Source organism: Gracilinanus agilis, chromosome 3, assembly GCF_016433145.1.
Source record: "Gracilinanus agilis isolate LMUSP501 chromosome 3, AgileGrace, whole genome shotgun sequence".
Lineage (NCBI taxonomy): Eukaryota > Metazoa > Chordata > Mammalia > Didelphimorphia > Didelphidae > Gracilinanus > Gracilinanus agilis.
In genome coordinates, this window is record NC_058132.1 from 259,529,546 (window position 1) to 259,555,445 (window position 25,900).

Genomic DNA, 25,900 nt, shown 5'->3' on the forward strand with positions numbered 1-25,900 from the left:
CCCCCTCTTTCTGATTTTACAACAACAAAAAAATTTAGAGACCACTAAGGGACTTAGTGACTTGTGAGAAATAAAGCCAGCATGTGTCAATGCATAATTTGGAGCCAGGTCTTCCTGATCCCCAGCAGAACTCTCTATCCACTATACAGTATCACCTCTCACAAGTTAAATAGCCCCTAAATTAAAATATGGAATGCTTCTTCTACATCTCTTCTACTACCTTTAGGGGGACAACCCAGGATCTTGAACCCAAGAGCCTTGGGAATAGGAATGCTTCCTTTTAAAAAAAAAAACAAAAACCCTTTACCTTCTGTCTTGGAATTAATACCAAGTATCAGTTCTAAGGCAGAAGAAACAGTAAGGCCTAGACATTTGGGGTTAAGAGACTTCCCATAGCTAGGAAGTGTCTGAGGTCATATTTGAACCCAGGACTTCCTGTCCCCAGGCCTGGCTCTCTATCTACTGAACCATCTAGCTGCCCCTAATAGCAGTGCTCCCCAGAGAACTCAAACATCATCCTATGGAAATGCAATCTGGCAACTGTTCCTGCAGGTGCTACAGCCACAAAATCTGAGGACCCAGAAAAGAAAGTTCTTGCCACCAAAGACTTGGCATTGTCACACTGTTTCATAACAGAGGCTAATAGGATGTTATCAGGTGAAATGGCATTAATGAAGATACATTCCCATTTGCTTTGGTGCCGCTACATTCTAAGAACCATGAGACTTTTCTATTTGATTTGCAGTTGAAACCTTTCATAGAAGTTTTCTCCTTTCATTAGAATATGAGATTCTTGAGAGCAGGGATTGTTTTATTTTTCTCTACTTAATAATAATAACTAATATTATGATAGTACCTGCTATTCACCAGGCACTATGGCAAGTGTTTTACAATTGTTATTTTACCTGATCCTCACAACCCCAGGAGATAAATCCTATTATTATCCCTGTTTTAGAGATGAGGAAACTAAGACAAACAGAGGTTAAGTGACTTGCTTAAGGTCACATAGCTAGTAAGTGTCTGAGGCCAATTTTAACTCAGGAAGATGTCTTCCTGATTTCAGGTCTTTCACTATATTTTCTTGAGTCACTTTAGCTACTCTAATACATGATATTTGTATCCCCATCATGTAGCACAGTGTTTTACACGTAAGCATTTAATAAATGCTTCTCTTATTTCTTCATTCATTCATTCTACATATGGTTACTGAGAGCTATATTCTCCTGGACCCATCACTTCTGTGAATAAATAAACTTTTATCCCTTCAAAATGACTCATGATATCATGTTGGTACTAAAGTTTGTAGTAGAGTTGAATTATTATTTAGCATATGAAACCATAATTATCAAATCTCCTAGGAATGCAGTTCCTTTTAATATTATCCTGTTAAGTCATCTGAGAACTGCCAGTCTGGGTCAGAACTAAGACACCTTCTTTGGATACCAAGTTACTAATATGGAACAGGCTGATTTAATGAATAAACCCCTTGTTGTCTAACTACCATTGTACTTCTGCTCTCTGTCCAATTGGAAGATTACACCATGGACGATACTCCCAACTCTCATATGTAAAGAGTAGCGATTTAATCCCCAAAATACTGGAAAGACTTATGAAATGATGCAAAGTGAAGTGAGTAAAACCAAGAGAATGTTGTACACAGTAACAGCAATAAAGCACAATGATCGACCCTGAATGACTTAACTATTATCAGCAATGCAAGGATTGAAGATGACTCCAAGGGTTTCATTACTGAAAAGACTATCCACCATCCTGGAAGGAACTGGTAAAGTCTAAATTATAGATTGGAGCATACCATTCTACATTTTATTTCCCTAATAGAGAATTTTTCTCTAGTGTAAGTGAAATATATCTTTTTTTACAACACGTTGTTTGATAATATGTGTACAACCTATATCATATTACCTGCTGCCTTGGGGAGAGAACATGGAACATAAAGTCAGAAAATAATTATTAAAAATTATATTGACAAAAAAACCATACCATATTGTTTGAAGTCATTCTATAAAATATCCTTGCAGTATTTTGTCCTACCTGTTTGCTTTTAGCTCACTAAAAATCATCATAAAAAAGATATTTGGGGGGGCAGCAAGGTAGAGCAGTAGATAGAGGTCTGGAGTTGAAAGAACCTGGATTCAAATCTGAACTCAGATGTTTCCTAGCCCTTTGACTCTGGGCAAATCACTTCACCCTGATTGCCTATCCCTTCTTGTTCTTCTGCCTTAGAATTAATACTAAGACTGAAGGTAAAGGTTCAAAAAAAAGTTTTGGGGGCATCCTTATACATGTTAAATCTAGCAGTCTTGTATGGCATTGATCATCACTCTGTTGTTTTGTTTTTTTTTTTAATATATTTTTAAACCCTTAACTTCTGTGTATTAGTTCCTTGGTGGAAGAGTGGTAAGGGTAGGCAATGGGGGTCAAGTGACTTGCCCAAGGTCACACAGCTGGGAAGTGTCTGAGGCCAGATTTGAACCTAGGACCTCCCATCTCTAGGCCTGGCTCTCAATCCACTGAGCTACCCAGCTGCCCCTTGATCATCACTTTGAAGAGGTAGATAGGCAGTTTACAAGACATCATTCTTTGTCACCCTATTTTGTTGTTAATGTTCAGATGCTTCTAGAAATAATCAGGAATCTGAATTTTGTATTTTTGGGAGAGTCCACATTTAGTGGAAAGGGCTGAGTTAGGAAAATTAGGTTTTTGCCTCAGTAGTGCTATCTGACATCTATGGTAAACACTTGACCTCTCTGGCCTCAGTTTCCCCCTCTATAAAATGAGGAAGTTGGACAAGAGGAGCTCTCAGATCTCTTTCAGTTCCAAAGTTATATTATTTTCTGACTTTAGAATCCAGTACAGAAAATATAGAATTGGAACAGAATAAAAAATACAAAATGAGAAACAAAGACATGTGACATACTAATATTAGCATTAGTGGTCTCTCTGATTGCAGTGTTTTCCCTTTTTTAACCTACCCACAAAGCTGCCATAATAATCTTTCCCTGTTATTACACTCTAATAAATGATAAATACAAAGAAGACAGGAAAACATAAATAAACTGATTCAAAGAAGAAAATAATATATGCCAATGATGCAACTTGAATGGAAAGAAAACACTAAAACAACTGAAATGGAATTTTGTGAAATTATAATGACCAAAATTACCTCTTCCCCACAAAGACAAGAGTATATACTTTACTCCCTAATTTGCAGAGGTAGAGAGATTGTGGGTATAGGATACTACTTATAATGGCAGACTGGTTTAATCTGTTGTTTAGTTTGTTCAAAATGCTACTGCTCCTTCTTCTTTTCCTCCTGCTCCTTCTCCTCCTCCTCCTCCTCCTCCTCCTCCTTCTTTTCTTTTTCCCTTTTTTGTCTGAATTGATGTCTCTCTGGAAAGGGGTAGGGAGAGGAATATATTAAATGTAGGTGATATTAAAGTAAAAGGTGTCAATTCAATTTTTAAAAGAAATAATTAGATGTATATATGTTTAATGCCACAAACAAAATAAAAATAATATACAAACTACAGTGGTTCCCTTTAAACACCAGGATAAAACACAAATTTACCATGGAATTTAAGGTCCTCTGAAATCTGTCTCTAACCTACCATTTAGACCTATTTAATATTACTTCCCACTTCATGAATTCCATCAAAAATTGGACAAAAACATTCTATCAAAACTGGACTGTTAGTTGTGGCATTGTTTCTTCAGAAGTTTTATCATTCCTCAAGGCTCAGTTCAGATGTGTGCTGGAGCTGGGTGAAACAGATTCCCAAGAGTATTTTTACCTCTGAAATTGGCAAACTGTTTAATTTAAAGTTTTTAGTGATAGTTGCTATATAGGTTACAAACAATAACAATAAAACCCAACACAGCAGAATTTGACTGGTTTCTTAAGAACTTTATGTTTATCTTAAAACAATTTGTTGTCAGTCAGTTTTGTGTATTCTTCATGACTCCATTTGGGTTTGGGGGGGCAAAGATACTAGAATGATTTGACATTTCCTTCTCTAGCTCTTTTTACAGATGAGGAAATTGGGATAAATGGGGTTAATATGACTTGTCTACTGTCAAACAGCTAGGAAATGTCTTAGGTCAGGTTTGAACTCAGGAAGATGAGGAGGTTTGACTCAAGGCCTGGCATGTGTTCCACTGTGCCACCCAGCTTCCCTTCTCTTAAAGCAACAGCCAAAAAAAGAATTCCTTTTTAACACAATTAGTACTCTAGGTCACAAAAAAGGCCTATTCATTTCCAAAAAATAAATGTTAATATTAGTTAGGTACAATCCTATATATGATTATCATCTAGTTGTTGAATTTATTTTTAAAATCTTTTAAGGAAACAACAAATTCAAACAAGTAGCTTTATTAAATTCTTTGTACTACCATAGCTATTATCAGGGGAAAGCCTAGAATCCTAGAGCAAGTATTATGAATTTTAATGGGTCTAAAAACTCTGCCCTCATGCCCACAGTAATAAATTCTACAGCTGTATACATGCAGATACATGCTCCCTTGAGCCTCACCTATACTCTGGAATGCAGGAAGGTTTAAAAAAAAAACAACAAAAAAGAAAGTCTTTGAATAGGATGATACTTGAGCTTTTTGATTTTGTGCAAGTATCACATAAGACGAAGGATACTTTTTAAAGAGTTAGAGAATATTTCATTCATGCATTTTTATATTTTTATTTTAGACAGATAAAATACTACATATTTTTGTATGGCTAAGGAATTACAAATTCTACAGTGATAATTATTTAAGACTTTTGATCACAAATTTAACTTGGAATAAGGAAATGTCATAGCATCTTTTCTTGAACATTCCACTTCCAGAAGCTACCTGGTGAAATAATATGCCAGAAAATGTATAATATAATGAATGGAAGGCATATTGAAACACTATAGTTTAACATATCTCATCTAGGCCCTTGTATTTTCATGGGTACATTGTTTTACATGACCTGAAAGGAATAAAACATTTCAACAAATAAGGAAAAGTAAATCAATGAAGCTATTTGAAAGAAAAATGTAATTTATGTTTTCCCTAAATGTTCATAAACATCTAACATTAATCTTTGTATGAGAAAGGAAAATGCCGTTAAGTTCAAGATGGCAATGCATTATATTCATTCTTTTACTCAATGGTATAGAAATGAGTGATCCATTCAAAAAATAAACAAAACACATATTTTTCAAGCATTTCCTATATTTAAACATTGTGCTGGGTTCTAGGAAATACTGGAAATTTAAATAAGGCAGATAAAATAGGATTCCTATCCTCATGGAGTCTATAATCTAGCAGGAGGCTAAGACAAACTTAGATTACTATACTATTTAATTTCGTATGATACTAATACTGAAGACTTACTAAACAAAGTATCAGAAAGTGGGGGAAAGCCTTTGTAGAGGAGGTTGTATTTGAGGGGGACTTTAAATGACCCAGTAGCAATTCAACAGGCAAAAATGGTCCAGAATTATGGACCTGTGTTAGTAAATTCACCAAGATGGGAAACAATATGGCATTTATGGGATTGGAGTCAGCAGGACAAAGGGATTCCAGGATTATTATCTAAGAGTGTTCCCTAACCAATCAATCAATAAGCATTTATTAAATACCTACTATATGCCAGACAATGTGCTAAGTGGTAGAGATATGAAAAAGAGGCAAAAAACAGTCCCTATCCTCAAGGAGCTTGCTCTATAAGGGAGACAACATGCAAACTAATATATACAAAGCAAGCTATATATAAGGACAAATATGAAATAATTAAAATAGAGAAAGCATTGGAATGAAGGGGGTTAGGGAAGGCTTCTTATAGAAGGTGGAATTTTAGGGAGTCAGGGAGGTCAGGCAGCAGTTAGAGGAGAAGGGAAGTATTACAGGTGAGGGACAACCAGAGAAAATATCTGGCATTGAGAGATAGACTGTCACTGTACTGAGGAGTATGTGTTGGGGAATAAGGTGTAAGAAGTTGGAAAAGTTGGAAAGAGCTAGGACAATGGTCGGCAACCTTTTTGGCCTTGAGAGCCATAAACAGGGGCAGAAGGAGGAGGATTGAGGGGGAAGGCCCTGGAATATGGGGTGGGGGCTGAAGGGTGCCCTGGGGCACATCCTGGGGCTCTGCCCAGACTGGCCGGTTGAGAGGTGGAGCCATATGTTGCTGACCCCTGAGCTAGGATAAGAAGGGCTTTGAATGCCAGAGCATTTTTGTACTTGCTTCTGGAAGCAAAAGGAAACCACTTTAAGTGTATGTGTGTGTGAGAGAGACAGACAGATAAACAGACAGAGACAAAGTGTATGTGTGTGCAGGGGTTGGTGAAGGAGTGACACAATTGGATTTCTGTTTCAGGAAAATCACTTTAGTCTGAAATAGAGAACTGATTGGAGTGCTTTGAGGCAGGTAGACCCACTTGCAGGCTATCATAACAACCAGGGCATGAGGGGATGAGAGTCAACCTTTTCAAAGATGATAACCCACTGACCTATAATCTCAAAGGCTGAGGCTGGTGGATTTCTTTCAAGCTCAGGAGTTCTGACCTGGAGTGGGCAAGCCCATCAAGTATCTATATGAACTAAGGTACAAATTTGGTTTAACACCACCCCACTTCCCCAGGAGTATTGGGGCTGCCAGGGTGCTTAAAGAGAAGCCCAGGTAGGAAACCGAGCAGGTTAAAGCTCCAATGCTCATCAGAGTAGGAGCCCTTATATTTCCAGGTATGGGGAGATAAGGAGACTCAATCTTTAAAAAAAAAAGTGATAACTCCTTTTTAAAAGTCAAATGACATACATGTTGCATTCATATTATGAAAATACTACAAATCAGGGTTTGATTTTTTATTTTGTCAATTGTCTAGACTTAAGAAGGTAATGAGGAAAATGTTAACAATGCAAATTAAACTTAAAAGTGTGATGAGAATACATTGCCTTCCTTCTTCCTCAGCTTAGAGCTGGTTGTTAAATATTTACCAGCATACCATTGATAGAGGGGTCAAATAGAAGATTAGAAAGGCAGGGTGCCAGTAGATTGTGAAGGACCTTGAATGCTAGGAAAGGAGTTTGAAGTTTAGGCAAAAGGATAGTCATTGATGATTTCTGAGTAGATATATGGCATGACCAGCATGATAGCATATTATAATGGTAAGGAATTTAGAAGTCATCTAATCTAAGTCCCTTATTTTATTCATGGGGAAGGAGAAATTCAGGTAAGTATAAATATTTACAAGGTATGATGAAAATACATTAAGAATCACTGCATTTGTTCATATGATGCCTTAGATATAAATATATCAACATTTTCACTTGGGTAACTGATTAATCAGATTATTCCTAGTATATTCCTAACTGTAAGCCAAAAGGAAAAATAAGAGTCTTCAAGTGAAACCAAAAGAAAATAAGAGCTTCCCTTTATCCCCTCTCTAAAATGACTACTTCAATTTTAAGGAGAGATTAGACTGTTAATTATGACTGCTGCTGGAATAACTCCCATCTTGGGTCTTAACTTGTGGTTCCCTGCTGTGATCATTGGATTCAGTCTTTTATGTCACACACCCACAAAAAAATGTAAACAGAAAACAAATTTTGTCTGAAATAAACTTGCCTGTAAGAAAAATAAATCTAAAGTTCAAAATAAGGTTTTTTTTATTAAAAATTAGGTGCTTCCCTGAGATTTTGTATTTTGTTTTTTAAAAAACAACAAACTTTCCCCTTATTCTCATAACAAAAAGCAACCTGATAATTTAGTCTTTATTTTCTAAAAAATAAATAAATTGTTTGGTACCCATTGTTAACATTTTAGATTACCAGGACATCTGTGTTTCTTTTACCATACCTCCTTCTTAAGTGAAAAAAATTTTTTTTTGTTTTGAGAAACTATTTTCTTCTGCTCTTTATGGCAAAGAGAAAGTTTCATAGACTCAGAGCTGAAAAGGACTTCAGAAATTCATCTAGTAGAACTTCAGAAAAGGCAAAAGATTTTAGTTATCCAGTGTAACAACATTGTTGGGAATAAACATATACATATAATTCCAATTAGTTTATAATTACTGAGTAAGTAAACAAAAAATTGGATTTTTTTTCACTTTTATTCTTATTGACCTCATCTACAACTCTCTCCACAGCTAGCACACATCTGTTTATATAACCTTCTTTACCAAACCATAAATGACATAAGGATTTTGAAGTTTGAGGAATTGAATTTCATTTTGTTTTAGCAAATTTTTATTAAGTACATACTTTGTGTAAGGTAATGTGATAATTATTACAAAGAAAACAATTTCAGTTTATAGAATCTACTATAACTGAGCGACATTGTGAAGTACCTAGATTCAAGTCCTACCTCTAAAGAGCAATAGATGTGACCCATAGGCAAACTACTAAATATCTCAGTTCCCAGGCAAATTTCTAAAACTATAACCTGCAAAATGATCACAGATCTGAACTGGCAGCGGTTTCCCTACTAGGAGTTCTTTATATCAATGAAATCACAGGTCAGGACCAAAAGAACTACAAAAAAATGATTCAGTAGGATATTAGCCTGCCTAAACCCCGCCCAGATATTCTGGAATTCAAGTTCTAGGAATTACAGGTCTTTTCTTTAATGGGATAATCTCTACCTTTTCTTTGGACATAAATACATCTGGAGGATGAGACACACCCTTGTAGAGGTGGAGCTGAAAACTCCTCTTAGTGAGTAAAGTCTTTCTTTGCAAAATGCTGATAAGTAATTAATACATCTGGAAGTCCCTTAGTTTTTCTCTTTAGATAATATTATTTTCTTTGTGTCATCAAGAGAAATATGAAAAAAAAAATTTAGAGGCATATCCATCCCATATGTTCACATGGCTATATATGCTGGTCCTGCAGTAGAGCCTTTGAGCTCATATTAGTCTGATCAGCCACAGCTGGATGCACTGTACATTAGGGTAGGGATTTATAGGGTATTCAGAGAAGACTAGTACCTCTGGTGTGAGGTCTTCTGAGCCTTTTTTAGGGCTGCTTTTCTCCTTTGGTGTCCTCCTATCACTCAGTTCTCTCCTGTGGCTCCAAGAAGCTGTGTAGTATGCTTAGCAGCCACAGCTCAGTAAACCTTGACAGAGGAGCTAGATCAGGTTGAGTGTAAATGATGGGACTCAAACCTATTGATGAGTTTGTGGGGTGTCTACCAGAGATGTGTGAAGATTTCTCTCTGCAGATGAGAACCATTTGTTCCAATGGCCATGAAGGCTCCTAAAGCAGGTGCTGTGGAGCTCCAAGAGCTTGTTCAGACACTGAAGATGCCAAGGTCATCCATTGCATCCCAAGTCATCACCAGTCATCTTGACTTTTATCCTTCCAGAGGACTTGATTCTGGAAGAGAGAGAGGTTGAAAACTTTATGAAACTACTTAACTTAAATCTACTTTATGCATGATTTAAATGACATTACCCAGTGATATCATTTTGGTCCTCTGAGTCCAAAGGACAACAACCCACCAACTAACAGTGACCACAATATAGTGGTCATTTTGGTATTCTTTGAATAGGAAGGACAAAAACCAACCAACTTTCTTTGGGTTGACCAATTCTGAAAGCCTTTGGGAAACTTCCATGAGAGAGTGGTCTACTCAAAGAACTTCTAGGAATCCTGTGGTTACTCTTGTTTAATCTTTTTTTAGAAAGCACCTTACAATAGTGTCCTTTTTGTGCCCTTTGATGTCATCTTTGTTAATGACTTTTTTCTTAAGAGAAAGAGCTTAAAGAACCTGGTTCAAAGCTCTCCAGACTTCTTTTAGGGAAACAAGTCTATACAGGATAACAGTGTCCTATACCTTTCTCCTCTTCAACTCTCTTCTATCTCTGAAGTATAAGGGTCAACTATTTTCCACTTGGCCATTATACTCTCTAATAGTGTGTAGCATTAGAATTAAATTCAAACACTTCAGAGGAAATTTCTTCCACCTAGGATAGCCCTATAGTTGTTCAAAATACAGTCTACTTGTTTCCTTGCACTTAGAAACATTCCAGCCAAATGTAATCTCTTTGAAAGCAAGGATGGTTTCATAAGCACTTAACAAAATGGCTCGCAAATAGTAACTGCTTGACACATATTTGCCATATTGAATTAAATAACCAAAATCCTATCATTGTAGGGATCTATCAGTTTGGAATATATGTATATATATATATTTTTACTTTAGACAAGAATTCTGTTGATGCTTACCTGTAGGCTATTTGGAAAATAATTTCAGAAGGTTGTTTAAACTTTGTGAGAAGAAACTACTATCTGGTACAGTGATGGGCAAACTACTCCCGGAGGACCAAATGCGGCCACCTGAAATGTTCTATCCACCCCTGTGACATTATTCCTAATCTGACGAATAAATGAGTAGGATATAATACAATGAAACTTCAAAAGAGTTGCCTTAGAAACAGACTGACAGATGAGCATTTCCTTTCCTTTGGCCCCCTCTTTAAAAAGTTTGCCCATCACTGATCTAGTACATTTAAAATACTTTTTATATAGACAGTTGAGGGGGTAACTATACAATCATTCTTATCATTTGGACAGTATACTGAGGCCTTCTATAAAAAAAATCCAGACTTGATTTTTGTTGGCTAATACGACCCCCAAAAAGGAAATTCAGGGAGAATTTAGAATTTTCTAGGTAGTAGCAAAAAATTAATTTCCAGGCTTTAATTGCTTTTGGCTAAGGAATACCTCACTTAGTAGAAGGAGATTTCTACTGAATATTTTGCAATTTATAGTTTATAGGGTTACTTGGGTCACTTATATGTCAGACTTGGGACTTCCTACTCTAAGGTCAGATCTCTATCCCCTACTCTTATGCTGCCAAGAAAAACTTAGCCCTATGTAATTGAAAGTAATAAAAATATATACTTAATACTTCTAGAAGCTATAATTTTCTAGGTGTGGGTGATCTCTTCACAAAAGGAGATTGAAACCTTTCTCATGACTGAGACAGATGTTTTTTGAGACCTACTATGGCCATAAAAGTTTACCCAAGCTATACCCAAGAGAGTTTGATTAAATACGGCTAGACTCTTCCTCAAAACAACTGCACAGTCTATTACCAGATAAGACACAAAGCCTTTTTCTGCTTGGAAGGATTTGCCAGAATTTGTATTGCCTTGTCATAGCCTTTGGGAGCCTTGGGTTACCTCTACCACAGAAAGTGATATCTAAGCAGGCTTTTTGTGGAGATAAAAACTAAAGAACTCTACAATTCTTTAAAAAAAAGAATTCTATAACTCTTGACTTTCAACAATTAAGATTAACCTTATTCTAAGTTCATATAAATTGGGGAGTTTTAAAAAATCATGTTTTTACCTTTATGTGAAGAGAACAAATTACAAACATACATTACTACTGACACATTTTACAAGCTAAATATAATGAGGATATTTAGTAGAGAAAAAAGAATACTAGATTCTCCCTTTGACTCAGAAGCTGAGTTATGAAAGTTCCATATGAAACACAGAGTCTGTCTTACCATTTGTGTCCATTAAGGCCTATAATAGAAGCAGCATGCCATAAATTAAAGGTAGAAACTAATTAAATGTTTAATCTTGATCTTGTGATTGAAACAGGGACTTTAAGTAGTTTCGCTGTTACTCAATATTTGTATCAATGTCTATGCAGGCAATTTTGCAAACTAGTCCCTTGGAGGAATGGCTGATTCATGCTATATTGCTTTTTACACTGAACTAAAGAGTTTAGACATGAAAATCCAGACATTTAAATAAAACCAAGTTAATTAGCACTGAAAATATTGAAATGATATTTAAAATCCCTGTTTAAAAAATATATATATGTATATTCTAAACACTGTGGTTTAAATCAGCCACTCCTATGAGATTTTGAGATTGGGAGTGCATAGATGATTATCAGAAAATACATATTGTTACCACAATGGGTGGAGGACTCTCATACACTCCTGGCTTATTATCCATATGGTGGTATAATCTAACAAAGCATCATTTATTAGGTTTTGCTTTTAAGTAATAATTTACTTTTCAGGTCTCACTCTAGCAATTGTAAAATTTAACATTCTTCAGACTTAAGTTGGTAAAGGCCATTTTTATTATGGACCAATTCTAGTTCTTTTCTCTATTATTTATCATTTTTACCAAATACATTGGGAATTGTTTTCCTGCGTTTTTAACTTCAGGCTGCTGTCAAATTAATTTCACAGGTGCAAGTTAACCTTTCATGTCCACCAAAACAGATCCCATGTTAAAGCATTATATGGTTTAGCTATTCTACTTTTTAAAAAAAATACCCAAATATGTCTTTCTCTAATTGTCAACTGTGAAGATTTACTGGTAAAAAGAGCTATGAGGATACAAAAGCAAACGGAAAAACACCCCTGAATTAAAAACACACACACACACACACACACACACACACACACACACACAAACCAAGTGCAAGATTTATAAGGGATTTTTTTGTTTTTGTTTTCTGTTTTTCTTAGACGGCTGAAAAATTTAAGGCAGATAATTCTTCTTGTACTTTGAACATCTTGCAATTTCCCATCATCGCTCTCCTGTCCCATTTGTTGAGGGGAGGCTTGTCATCCCGCCTAATTGAAGAAACAGGCGGATATCCACTCCCACATCCGAAAGAAACGAAGAAAAGTAAACCAGTAACACCACTGGAAAAGTCACACTGACACGCAGGTCCACTGATGTCAAGTAGCTAGGGGAAATGACTTCGCTAAAAATTGGTGGGCAGAGGAGGATTGTCTGACTGCTTTGCTACTAAATGACAGGCAGTAGGAGGTCCCCCAGCCTCGCCTTACTTCCGCGGGGCCAGTCTCCTCCTCTTTCTCGCTCTGGCTAGGTAACCTCCCTTCCCACCTGTCGGGCTCCGGGGCTGGTAGTAGCTGCCTCCGTGACTCCCCTAGTGGTGGGAATGGAAACGCTTCTCCCTGAGGCTGTTCTCGATTAAGGCTTTTCCCTACCAGACCCCGAAAGGCAAGAAGCCCTGGGGGGAAGGAAATTCCTCCTCGGTACGCACCCACCCGAACCTAGACTCGCCCTCCTCTTTTCTCTCTTCCCCTCCCTCCCTCCCACATTCTCTTTGCTCCTGGAAGGCACTGGGATCCCGAAGAGCTGACGGCGGCTTTCTGTGCTCCGGGATAGGGTCATGGGGCAGGGTGGGTGAACCAAGGATAGGGAAGGCGGCGGGGTGCGCAGACTCAGCTCCGGGGGAAACCCATCTTGAAGGGGGCGGGAGGGGTCACCCCCACGGAAAGAGAAGCGGCTTCTCCCTCCGAGTCAGGTCTGGGCTGGAGAACCCAAACCGCAGCCATGGGATGAAGGGGGAGAGGGGGAGGGGAAACTGGAAGACTGAGCCTGGGGAAAGAACAGGGCAACCTCTGTCTCTATTTGAAAAGGAAGCGGGAGCCTTGGGGAGGAGAAGGCAGACTGCTAACTTTCCTCCACGTCCCTACTCTCCTACCCCAACCTCTTTTTTTTTTCTTTTAAAGAGAGAAAAGTTTCATTTATTTATTTTACAAGGTGGCTGTGGGCTCCAACCACTCCGGCTCAGCCTTTAGGAGTGAGGGGGTGTACTTGCATTGCTAATGCAGCAGCTGCTTGCTCCTAGGGCTGCTCGCGTCGCTGTCCCCTCCTCCCAGCCCGGAAAGCTCCGGGCAGCTAGTCTCCCCGCGCGCCGCCATATGGCTACAGAGTAAACCCAACGGGGTGGGAGGCGCAGCACCGCCTCTCGTAGCTGTTCGCTCCAGCCTGGGGGAAAAAAACCTGCCTCTAGTTGCTGCTACCGCTCTTTGCAGCTGGGCGGTGGGAGCTGGTTTTTCCCACAGGTGAAAAGAGGGAAAAAGAAAGAAAGAAGGGAAGGCTGCTGGTGGGTGGCTCTGCGGGTGCACATGCTGGTCTGCGCATAAACCTCGGGGCGAGTCTCCCGGGCTGCTTTGACCCATCTTGGATTTCCCACTTCTCGCAGCAGCTTGCAGAGTTGGAAGTGGAGCGGGCGCCGCCAGCAGCCAGACGATGGACGACCGTACCCGGAGAGCCGAGGAAACCCCGACAGCAGCACCCCAGCCTCCTCTCGCCTCCTCCGGGTAAGCCTCGACCGACCCACTCCGTGCAGAGAAGGAGCGCAACAGGGAAAGGGAGAGTTCAGTGAGGCCTAACTAAACTCGTTTACCTGCCTAGCCTAGTGACTGCCCTGCCAGCCGTGCCAGGGTGAGTCACCGGCCAGCCAGGGGACTGACCCAGAGAAGACTTTCTTTTCTTTTTCGTTTCTCTCGGTCTCTGGGTTTCTGGCTGGTGGTGTTGATTTTGTAGTTTTGCTTTGTTTTAAACTGGGGCTACTCGGGTAACTTGAAGCTCGAATGCCAGGGACTGGGACAGAGGAGTCCGGCGAGCGTAAAGAGCAACAAAGAGCCCTTGTCGGGGCTCTGAAGGAACAGCGGGCAATACCTGTAAGCGAGCTCCCGGGGAAAAAAAAAGTTTCCTTGGCAGAGCCAAGTGACTCAGGGAGAAGACCCGTGTCAAGGTGACTGGGTGGGGGAAGGAACTTGGAGCGAGGGTTCGGAGGGCAGAGGAAGGGGAATACTATGCCAGCTGTCAGACCGCTTGACAGCTGGGGATTGGCTTGGGGGGGGGGTAACCTGCTGCTTGTCTTGGGAAAGGTGCAGTGATTTGGGGTTGGGGTGTGAATGGGTGTGGCGTGCCACCTGGCCATCTGTGCCAACTAGTTCTTGATGAAGGAGATTCTTTGGGACTAGAGGAGTGCAAAGTCAAATGGAAAATACCTATAATTTTCTTTGCCTCCACGTGTGCCTGAAGGAGAGATGGGCAGGAGATAGACATCACATGATGAGTTAATATTAAGAGAAGACTGTTTTCCTATAAGATATGCAAATAGTGACTGTTCTTAGCAATTGTGTAAACAGACCTGAGAACAGAACAGGTAGTTCTGCTAGAGATGGCCAGAACTTTAAAATAACTTACGGTTTTGCTAAATACTACGACATCATTAGTTGTATTCTTGAAATAGAATACTGTAACCTGTACTTCATGCACTGCTTCTTAGAAGTTGTTTTTTTTTCTTCCTCACCCCACACTGCCTCGGTTTTTCCCCCTTCTTTCATTACTAGTCCGTTGCACAGAAATGCCTAAAGGCGAATGAGAATATGATGAAAATAAGAAAGTTGAGGAAAATTTATAGTATGAGCCTGGTGAATGAGAGTTGTAGTTTTTTCCCTTAATTTAATGGGTGCACAAGTCATTTTTTCCCTGGAACATGACAGGAGTTTCCGTAGAAGCGAGTCACAGCATGTTTATTCATCACACTGGCCATGTGAACATTGGCAGTTAAGAAGGGGAAACATGGAAAATTCTCAAAACAATATGACTAATCTGAAAGATATTTAATATGATGCTTACATTGAGGAAATATGTAGTATGTGAATTAATTCTTTCATTTTGCTTCAAATAACTGCCAGATTTTCAAACAGTTTATTCCTTTTCTCCTCCCTTTCTTCTGTTCACTTCAGTATTTAAGTAAGCTGATACGGAAGGCTATATTGCTAGTAGCTTATGAAGATGAAACAGGCTAAGTCCTTGACCCTTAGAAGTTTGTAGTCTAATTGAGTGGTAAAATGTAGACAAGTAATCGTAATATAAGGAAATATATATGTCATAGAAGTAATAATAATAACTAGCATTTAGTTGGTATTTTATGGATTTGCAAAAAACAAAATACACAAGCTATACATTGTTTAAAAACCTTACATCCTGTCCTGTGCAGACTCCATGCATTTGCAGACTATTCCTCAGGCCTGGAATAGGCTTCTCCCCCACATCTGTTTATGGAAATCTTCTTATGGATTCTTCCCATAATGTACCTTTACCTTTACTGCACCTTTACAAAACATAAAGCACTATAAAAATGTAAATTGTCATTTGCATTGCTCTTTTTCTGCTTCTTATTCTTAGTAATACTAACTCAAATCTCTCAAATCTTTTGGCCTCATATTTGAACTTTTTGTCTTCTCCCCCTTCTAATAGTTGTAAACTCCTTGAAGTTCAAGACCTGTGCCATTTTTTTTCATTTTTTCTTAACATGTAGTATATTGCCTTCAATCTAGTAGGCACTTTAGAAATGTTTGCTGTTGAATTATATTAGTAGTATCAATTGCATATCACTTCACAGTTTGCAAAGTACTTTTCATATCATAACAGTCATTGTAGATAATACAAGTATTATTATATCCATTTTGCAGATAAGAGATCTGAGGCTTAGAAAATTAAAGTGATACAGTCATACAGCTATTCGGAATGAAGAAAACAAATATTTATCTACCACCTACCATGTGTGAGGTTCTGTGCTAAGCAGCCTATTTAATAGTTGTGGAAACTGAGGTAGTGGTTAACTTGCTCAGGGTTACACGGCTAGAAAGTGTCTGAGGCCAAATTTGAACTCAGTTTTTTCCTGACTCTAGATCCAGCACTCTATAGACCACCTAGCTACTTAATTAAATTGAGAGACAAATTTAATGATCTTTCCAAACCGGAATGTCTACTATATACCAACTACTGTGGGGAGAACACAGGAGGGAAAAATTACTTTTGCTTTTAAGGAGGTGGCATTTCAGCAGGTTCTGTGATGATAAAATTTTGACAGAAATGGGTCATTCCGTGTAGTGAGAACAAAAGGTACCAAGGACCAAGAATATACAAATAGTTCAGTTTGGTTGGAATATAGGGTCTCTAGTAAGGAGTATAAATATAGAACAATTATTTGGCATTTTACACACACATACATAAGGCAAAGAGGACAAGATAAATAGAGAAATGTCATTTTGTTAAATTAATGAAGAAAATATCAATTTATAGTTGTAATTTATATATAAGGAGGGTTTGCTTATTAGCAACTCAAAAACCTCAACACTCTTATTATCTGAAAGCTAACCCAGAGCATAATATAATATGTTTACAAATTTAATTTACTTTGGTGACCTAGAAGTGAATTATCATAAAGCCTTTTGTATGTTTGTTCCCATTTTGTTCTTTGTACAGAGCAAACCCTTTCTTGAAGATTAGAGCAAATGAGATAGTCATCCCCTAAACTGAATTTTTGTCAGAAGTAGTGGTTGTGTTTTGTTTTGGTTCTTGTTTAACTAATTAATATCCTAATGTTGCTCAAGTCTTCTAACTTAAAGAATTCCTTTTTACATACTTAATTATTATGGTGCCATTAATTGTTTAGAAGAGCTTCTTCTTTTTTTTCTCCTTCAAAACCCTTCCCTTCATTAACACTCTGTATTGATTTGGAAGCAGAAGAGCAGTAAGGGCTAGGCAATGGGGATTAAGTGACTTGCCAAAGGTCACACAGCCAGGAAGTCTGAAGCCAAATCTGAACTCAGGACTTCAGATCTCCAGGCCTGTCTGTTTATTATCTGAGCTACTGAGCTGTCCCCAAGAGCTTATTCTTGAAGTCATCATCTTCAGTACCTACCTTCCACACTTTCCATACCTATTGTTCTCGTAACTGGTTTTGTTTTTGTTTTACATTTAATCAGTTTTGCATTTTCGGGGGCTTTTCCTCCTTAAAGAAGGTTTTAAAATTTCCACGTTGGAAGAAATGTATTTTCTCTAGTATTAAAGGCCTCTAACATTTTGTTTTTTAAACTGATTTTTCAAAGGAACTCTGTAGTTACAATAAAGTTACAAAACTGTGAAAAACTTAGAAGACTTTTACTTCTTATCTTAACCAATTTGTCCAGTTAGTGCTTTACTAGTGGTACTCTGTAGAGCTAAGTTGGACTTCAAAACCTAGTGATTTGTTAGATGTCACTAATTAAGATGGTGGAGAAGCCTTAAAAGGAATGTTGGACAACAACCTATACACTCCTTTCAATGGACAACTATATCATATCTTCTCATTGCTATTTTATTTCTAAAATGTATAGTAAGTGTCCAAAGAATACTTTTATCTCTGCAAGAGCAGCTGTTTAAAATGATTCTAAGGGCAGTTTTGGATTACAACTGCAGCAAGCATTTATTTAGCCTTTAATATGTCAGACTCAGTGCTAAGGACTGAGAATACAGGAAAAAAATGAAACAGGATTTAAAATAATTATTAATTTTTTTGTGGAGTATTTCTTCACTTAGTCTCTTTGGGGACTTAAATTAATTTAGTGAGTTTTGTAAAAATTTGGATCTGTGCATAATGTTTTCCTTAAAGAAAACATATACTATTTGTTATGCAGTACTATATACCACATTTTTTAAAATTTTTATTTTGAATATTTTCCCCTAGTTACCTATTTCATGTTCTTTCCCTCTCCCCAAGCCCCTCTAACCCCTCTTATATACCACATTTAACAATGTATAACCAATTACTTGGACATAGTTATGACATTAAGATCCTGTTTGTACTATTTTTTAAAAAGTAGGAATTTGGGTTACCAGAGATGATTGAATTAAATCATTTGTTAATGTAATTCCCACAGACTTCCTACTTGTAAAATGAGGTCGTAGGAAAAATTGTGCAATTCATAAAGCATAACATTTGAATTAGTTATTTCCTCTGAATGAGTTATGGAATAATTGAATAACAGTGTTATGGCCTTTCTTATGCTTGTAGAACCAGGTGTGGTTGATAATGTTATTTCCCATGCTGATCTGGATAACGGGCCCCATTCAAGTAAAATGTTTTATTTAGACAGTCAACAAAATCTGTTGACCCCTGTTGTAGGCTGAATAGTCTCTACTGGGTCCTGTGATACCTGTATGTTTTTTGCTCAGAAGGAAAATGGGCTCTGTCAGAAAAGGGTAAATGATTAACATTAGTTCAGAGGAGAGGTTTAGAAGAATACTTAATAGTCTGCATATTCTTACAAATGTTGTACTTAAATAAGATATAGTCAGACTTACAAACCATATCAATTATATGGTAACGCATGGATGAAAAAACACTGATTTGCACTATGTGCAAGAGGCACTGTGCTAAATATTGAGGAGACAAAATAGAGGCAACCCCTTTGTCAAGGAGCTCATATTCCAGTGGGAAAAGAGAACACATATCTGCAGGACAGATGGAAAAGCCTAATGATCCTTAACTTGTAACAATAAGGCCGCTTAGAATACATCTTCTTTGGTGTCATTTTCCATTCATAAAAACATTACTGATGTTGAGCCTTTTGGTGCTAAGAACTTTCTTTTGGGTCATCAGTTGTAGTTGCTAAGAAGGGAAGGGCTGCAGAACTTGCAAAGATGTAGGGTCTGTGTAGGAATTGCTTTACAAAAGAATATACATTACAAAACCATTTCTTGTAAGGGTCCTTTCAATGTTGAGTTCTTGGATTTTAAAAATGCATTTAAAGTAATATTTGATCGAAAGCAAGCTTATACACACATTCAAAAGGACATGAATTAAATAAAGTAAGATATGCCTGCATATTGAATGCTATGTGGAAATATTTAAGGAAGGATGATTTTGATAATTTTGAAATTGGGGGCTCAAAGACCTGCAGATGGTGACTGCAGCCATGAAACTAAACAACACTTGCTCCTTGAAAGGAAAGCTGTGCAAAATCTGGACAGCATAGTAAAAAGCAGAGATATCACCTTGTTGACAAAGGTCCATATAGTCAAAGCTGAGGATTTTTTCATTAGCGGTATGTGGCTGTGAGAACTAGTCTATAAAGGAAAGATGAGTGGCACAGAATCAATGCCTTTGTATTGTGGTGCTGGAGAAGACTTTTGAGAATCCTTTGGAGAGCAAGGATATCAAAGCAATCTGTCCTTAAGACATTAATTCAGACAGTTCAGTGGAAGTTCAGATACTGAAGCTGAAGCTTAAATACTTTGGCTACAAAATTAGAAGACAAGACTCATTGGAAAAGACCCTGGTGTTGGGAAAGATTGAAGGATAAAGGAATAGCACAGGATGATATGAATAGATAGTGTCATGGAAACAACAAACATGAGCTTGGACAGACTTCAGTAGATAGTGGAAGATAGAAGGTCCTGATCTGCTATGGTTCATAGGGTCATGAAGTGTTAGACAAAACTCAACAACAGTGACAAAATTTCTAATCCAGCAAACTGCCAGGGGATGGACTAGCAGACTTTTTAAAGACGATTGTTAATCAGGAATACTGTATAAATTGAAAAATTTAAATAATTGTGCACTGTTTTTGTGAGCTCTAGAAAGTAATGCAAAACATATATTTTTATTGTTGCTATTGGACTTTGCTGTGACTTTTTTTGTAGAACTCTTTTTCTCCATCTGTGATACTAAAAACAAACTTTCAGGGTGGGAGAGAAAAGTTTCCCATGATTATTTCCCTAGGGTCAAATGTCTACAGTCTTATATAAGAGCTTCAGCTTATCTAAGGAAAATTAATCCCTTGATAGACTACCAGAGATGAATATAGTTGTTTGGGTAACATTAGAAAAAAGCAGGGTGAGTTTGATTGCTTTCCATTTCACTCAAGAGTGTTGCATTTGTAAATTTTAAAACCAATGAACAAATCCTTATTGTTTTCTAGGCAAGAATGTGCTATGCAGCTGATTTGTTTTTCTTTTGACACAGAATAGCAAGCATATAATTTTTGTTACTGTAAAAAAATAGGAAGTTAATTTAAAAGTACTGTTGGAGCTAAAGAGATGTAAAAAAAAATAGAATTTCAATCTTTAACATTAAGGGGAGAAAGATTCATTTATCAACAAACACTTAACTATATCTCATTTAAGAACTTGATATATGCCAGGCACTCTGCTAAGTGCTAGAGATACAAACACAAAAGTCAAAAATGTTTTTATAATGCCAAACAGCATTGCTTAATTTATGTGTGTAGATCATCTCATTTATTGAGTTTCTGCTGTATACTAGTGAATATACTAAGGCAATGTAGGCTATAGATTTCTCAATTCTCTTTTGACCAATTCTATGACCCTTAAAGGTTGAGAGGTAGAGGCCAAGAATTTAGTACCTTATTGAAGTTGGAGTGAATGATACTTAGTTTCACCTTCTTGCCAGTTTTATTAATCCCTAGCTTCCTATCTGAGAGTCTGCATTTAATTGAACAATTCAATAAACATTTATTAAACACCGACCATTCACATTTCAGATGAAATTGGAACTTTACATCTTTGTGTAAGATTTCTATGTGCAAAAAAATATAGACAGGATATATTGGAAATCTCAAAACTGGATACCTAAGACTGGATTTTAATCCACATATGTGACTTAGAAAGGCATTGAAGCCCCAGGTGCACCATCATTCTGCCATATCATGGAAGTGATTTCCTACCTTTCTTCCTTGAGCTCTATCCTCCCATCCCCCACTCCAACTTCATATTCTGCCCAGTAAGATACTTGTAGGACCTTTCAAAGAATCTTGGACTATTTCCTCCCTCCCTGCCTGTTTGGCCTGCTTGCCTCAGAATCCTGGGGCTTAGCCCTGCCTGGCATCCCCAACTGGCACTCTACATATTTCCTGGGCTGGTTTCTGGCCACTGGAGAAAGTTAGGTGCCTCCAGTTGCCAGTTTTCCCCTTGTTTCTTGCTTTGGTGTTATTTATTCTTTAACGTTCCTGACACTGTCACTTAACCTTTACCTTGTTGTGGAGGGTATATGGGAAGGTACATATTAAGTACCCCTTTTACCGTAAAAATAATTTCTTCCCTCCATCTCAAGCACAACTCTGATAATTGTATTCCCTCCTTTGTAGCATTTTAAAAGCCTATATGCTTATGTTTATTGGCATATTTATATCTATCTTACTAGTATATAGAATTAAAAAAAAAAAGATCCCTTCCTGGGATATTTGTGGTAATCAATAGAATATTTCCAGTTAGGAAAAAGAAAAAAAAATCATTTGCTTACTCCAATTAAGGTCACATGTAGAAAGAAAAATTTCTATAGATAGCTGTTATTTCAGATGGAAAGAAACTGGCCTCAGATGAATCACACTCCCTTCTATGACTTCACTCAGGGAGAAAGGAAAACTCATTTCTTATCTTCTTTTAATCAGAGGTTATAACCTATAGTGGAAAGAATACTAAATTTGAAATCAGAGGGCCTGGGTTTAAATCCTGGCAACTATATGTTTGCTAATCCAAAAAATATTGAAATTGAACTACATAATCTCTAAGATTCCTTCTAGGTCAAAATCTTAGATCCTCAGTTTATTCTTTTATACTTAGCCCTTCTTTATGCTGTTAGCTGGGATACTGTGATGAGGTAGAAGAGAACACTAATCATATAGCAAAAAAACTTAATTTTGAAAACTGACAGATATTTACTAGAGGTGAGATTCTGAGCATGCCCCCTTTTTAAAAAATCCTTATCTTCCATTTTGGAATCAGTACTATGTACCAAGGCAGAAGAGTGGTAAGGACTAGACAATGGGTGTTAAGTGACTTGCCCAGGCTCAAACAGCTAGGAAGTGTCAAGTTTGAACCTAGGATGTCCTATCTCTAGGTCTGACTCTCAATCCTTTGAAACACCTAGCTACCTTGAATATAGCTCTATAACCCTCTCTAAACATCCTTTGCCTTATCCTTATTTTTTTAATTATTATTTTTAAACTCTTATCTTCTGTCTTAGAATCAATTCAAAGTCAGAAAAACAGCAAGGACTAGACAATTGGGGTAAGTAACTTGCCCAGAATCACACATCTAGGAAGTGTGTAAGGCTAGATTCGAAGCCAGGACTTTGGAATCCAAGCCTGGCATTCTATGTACTGTGCTGCCTAGCTGTCCCTTGCCCCATCTTTAAAAGTGAGATGAGTTTGAAGTCAGATAGTTACATTTTATTTTTTTCAATTACATGTAGTAACAATATTTGGCAATTTTTTTCTGAAATTGTTCAATGCAGATTCTTTCTCTACCTCCATCCCCACCTTCCCAGAAGTGGCAAATCATCTTATATAGATTATACTCATGCTTTCATATAATATGTATTTTCATATTCCCCATGTCATGACTGAAGATACATATCACATAGACTTAAAAAAACTCACGAAGGAAAAAAAGTGAAGGATAGTGTGCCTTGATTTGCAAGTAGATTCCAACAATTATTTCTCTGGCTGAGGTGGTTTTTTGTGTGTTTTTTTTTTTTTTTTTTTTTTTTTTTTAAAGATCACAAGCCTCCTGACATTGTCTTGAAATGTTCTTTTGCTGGTAATAGTTTAGTTCTGCACAGCTGATTGTTGTACAATATTTCTATTATTGTATACTCTGTTCTCTTGGTTCTGCTCACTTCACTTTGCATCAGTTTGTATAAGTCTTTCCAGGTTTGGGCTAGTCATTTAGCTCCTCTAAAGTTATCTGTGGATTAAAGATTGGATTAATGGACCACTAGAGATCTTTTAGCTTTAATTAGTGAACCTACGATTGGTAGAGTAGTTATGAAGAAAGCAGACATTCTGTAAATCTTAGTGTTAAGAGAAATGTGAGTTGCTTTTTAAAAAAGAATTCTATAGAATAAAATCAGTTGTTATATATTTGTAATTTAAAATGTTTATATGTATATATATATATATATGTTACTCTTACATGTTTTTATCACTTTGAAAAAAAGGTATTTTTTTTTCTTCTCAGTATGAATAATATTCAACATATTTGAAAGAATTGAGAACACTTGCCAGATTAGTGGTTTTCTGGAAAATTTTCCACTCTGATAAAATTGGTATAAAGCGCCAATCTAATCTTTAATCTATATCAAGTTACTACAAAGCTTCATCAAAGGGTGATTTGAGCCAAACAAAGTGGAACAGATGTTCAGCTGTAAGTCATGGTTAGAATTCTATCATAATTAGAACTTGATTTGGCTTATAAAATAATCCAGCTTTGGTATTAAAAGGATGGAAGATCACTCTTGCCTGGTACTAATAGAAAAGCCATTCAGAACTCTTTTTTCTTATTAAATCAGTTTGTGCTGAAATATTGAGAGTTCTGAATTTATGTCAAATACATAAAAATTTATTGAATGTCTGCTTTATGCTAGACACTATAGTAAGGGCTAGGGATACATAGAAGGGGTGGCATCGGGAACAATAAAACCAATCCAAACTCAAAAGTCTTTACTCTTAAGTAGTTCACAGTCTAATGGAGAAGACAACTTGTACCTAGCTATGTGTACAATACAGATAGACAGGATGTATTGGAAATCTCAGATGAAAAAGGCATTAAAGGATTATAATGTTTAAGTAGATTTTAATACTATTCATTATATTTACTGGATGACCATAATCCTTGTATATTTGCAATGAAGGAATAACTTTTCTACTTTTTGTGGATTTTAAATGTTTTGGATATTGGTGTGTATAACCAGTTAGATGGTACAGCGAGTGCTATTGGGATAAACCTAAGTATAAATCTTGTCTTTGACACTTACTAGTTGTGTGACAACTAAATGATAAAGTGGAGCCAAACCTAGAGTCGGGAAGATTCATCTTTATGAATTTAAATTTGGCTGTGTGACCCTGGACAAGTTACTTAATCTTGTTTGCCTCAATTTCCTCATCAATAAAAAGACTTTCAGAAGGAAATGACTAACCACTCCAGTACCTTTGTCAAGAAAACCCCAAGTGGGGTGACAAAGAGTTGGACGTGACTGAAAAACAACTGAACAACAACAACAAAAGGGGATAATGATATCCCCTCTCTCACAGGGTTGTTGTGAGAGTCAAGTGATATTACATATGTAAAGCCATTTGTGGACCTTAAAGTGCTAGTAAATGCTTGTTATTATTATTATCATCATCATCATTACAAAGTATGGTATAACTAGTGAAGTTATCTGAAAGTATGTAGAAAATCTGTACTGTGATTATGGATTACTATCCTCAGTCCATGTTGTTGTTTTTTTCATACTCCTCAGAATGTTACAGGTGCTAAGAAGAGCTTGTCAGCTGGATTTTAAAGTGGGTCAAATTGCATTCTTCCATGATGCAGAAAAATTTCTGCTATCTAGAGAGACTAGACTTCTGGAAATTTCAGATTTTTAAAATGGCTTAGAAACCTAAGGCATCAAACCCATGCCAAACACTTGTAGGAGAAAATTCTGGGGAAGATAAATAAGACAGGAGAGAAGAGAGTTAGAAAAAGCAGTGATGGTTGAAACAGACTTTTTTAAAAAAGCAACAACAGAAACAAGGACAATCAGGATTAGAAGCTGTGAGATAGAAGATACTTGAACAATAGAGAAAAAAAGATCACAAATAGATGGAATAATTTTGCACTCTGCATGGAGAGATAGCAACCTACATCTCAATCCAGTTGGTAGTTGCATAGAAACAACAGAATTTCTGGCAGGGAAGATGTGAAAAAGTGAGATAAATTAGATACTTCAAGGAGTTTTCCATTTGTTTTGATTGTCCATTTAACAAACATTTTATTAGATATCTACTAGTATGAAAGGGGTGGCTGGAGGCAGCCTTGGATTCAGTCAAGTTCTACCTCTGACAGAGACTACTAGCCCAGTATTCCAGGCAACTGTGAACAGAATCTTCAAGTTACAGATGAGTTGCTGGTCTGTAGAGGGAATTTCCATCTTGGAAGTTTCCTATAATACAACAGACAGTGAAATCAAAGATCTGAACAAAAAGTAGCACAAAACAACCAAAACCTCTATATGCAATGAAGAAGCCATGGCCCTTGGGATGTGAGTAGGATTTAGAAGGTGTGTTGGAAGAATAGAGTCTGAGAATTTGCCTTCAGTGCCCCAAAGTTCTAGTTATATATGTCAGCATTGTTTCATTGAGGTAAAGTACTTGCCAGATTATGTAATCACTATTTTGATAAGAAAAGCAGTATGGAGGGGATAGGATAATTACAAAAAAAACCAAAACCCTCCAAACCTTCCATTTTTATTTTACCATATTTAA

General features: G+C 37.1%; 1 protein-coding gene across 6 annotated transcripts in view; it reads left to right on the forward strand.

Annotated features, from left to right (window-relative positions):
• Positions 1-12,699: 12,699 nt before the first annotated feature.
• Positions 12,700-25,900, forward strand: part of COBLL1 (cordon-bleu WH2 repeat protein like 1) — a 198,366-nt gene continuing 185,165 nt past the window's right edge. For 2 of the 6 annotated variants that reach the window (XM_044669823.1, XM_044669828.1), the window contains exons 1-2: positions 12,700-12,751; positions 13,996-14,110. In XM_044669823.1, coding sequence (XP_044525758.1) covers positions 12,733-12,751; positions 13,996-14,110 — 134 coding nt within the window. In that variant the 5' untranslated portion in view covers positions 12,700-12,732. Of the gene's footprint in view, positions 12,752-12,951; positions 13,037-13,094; positions 13,184-13,992; positions 14,111-25,900 lie in introns of those variants that run through there. The other 4 variants (XM_044669827.1, XM_044669826.1, XM_044669825.1 and 1 more) reach the window with 4 other exon arrangements.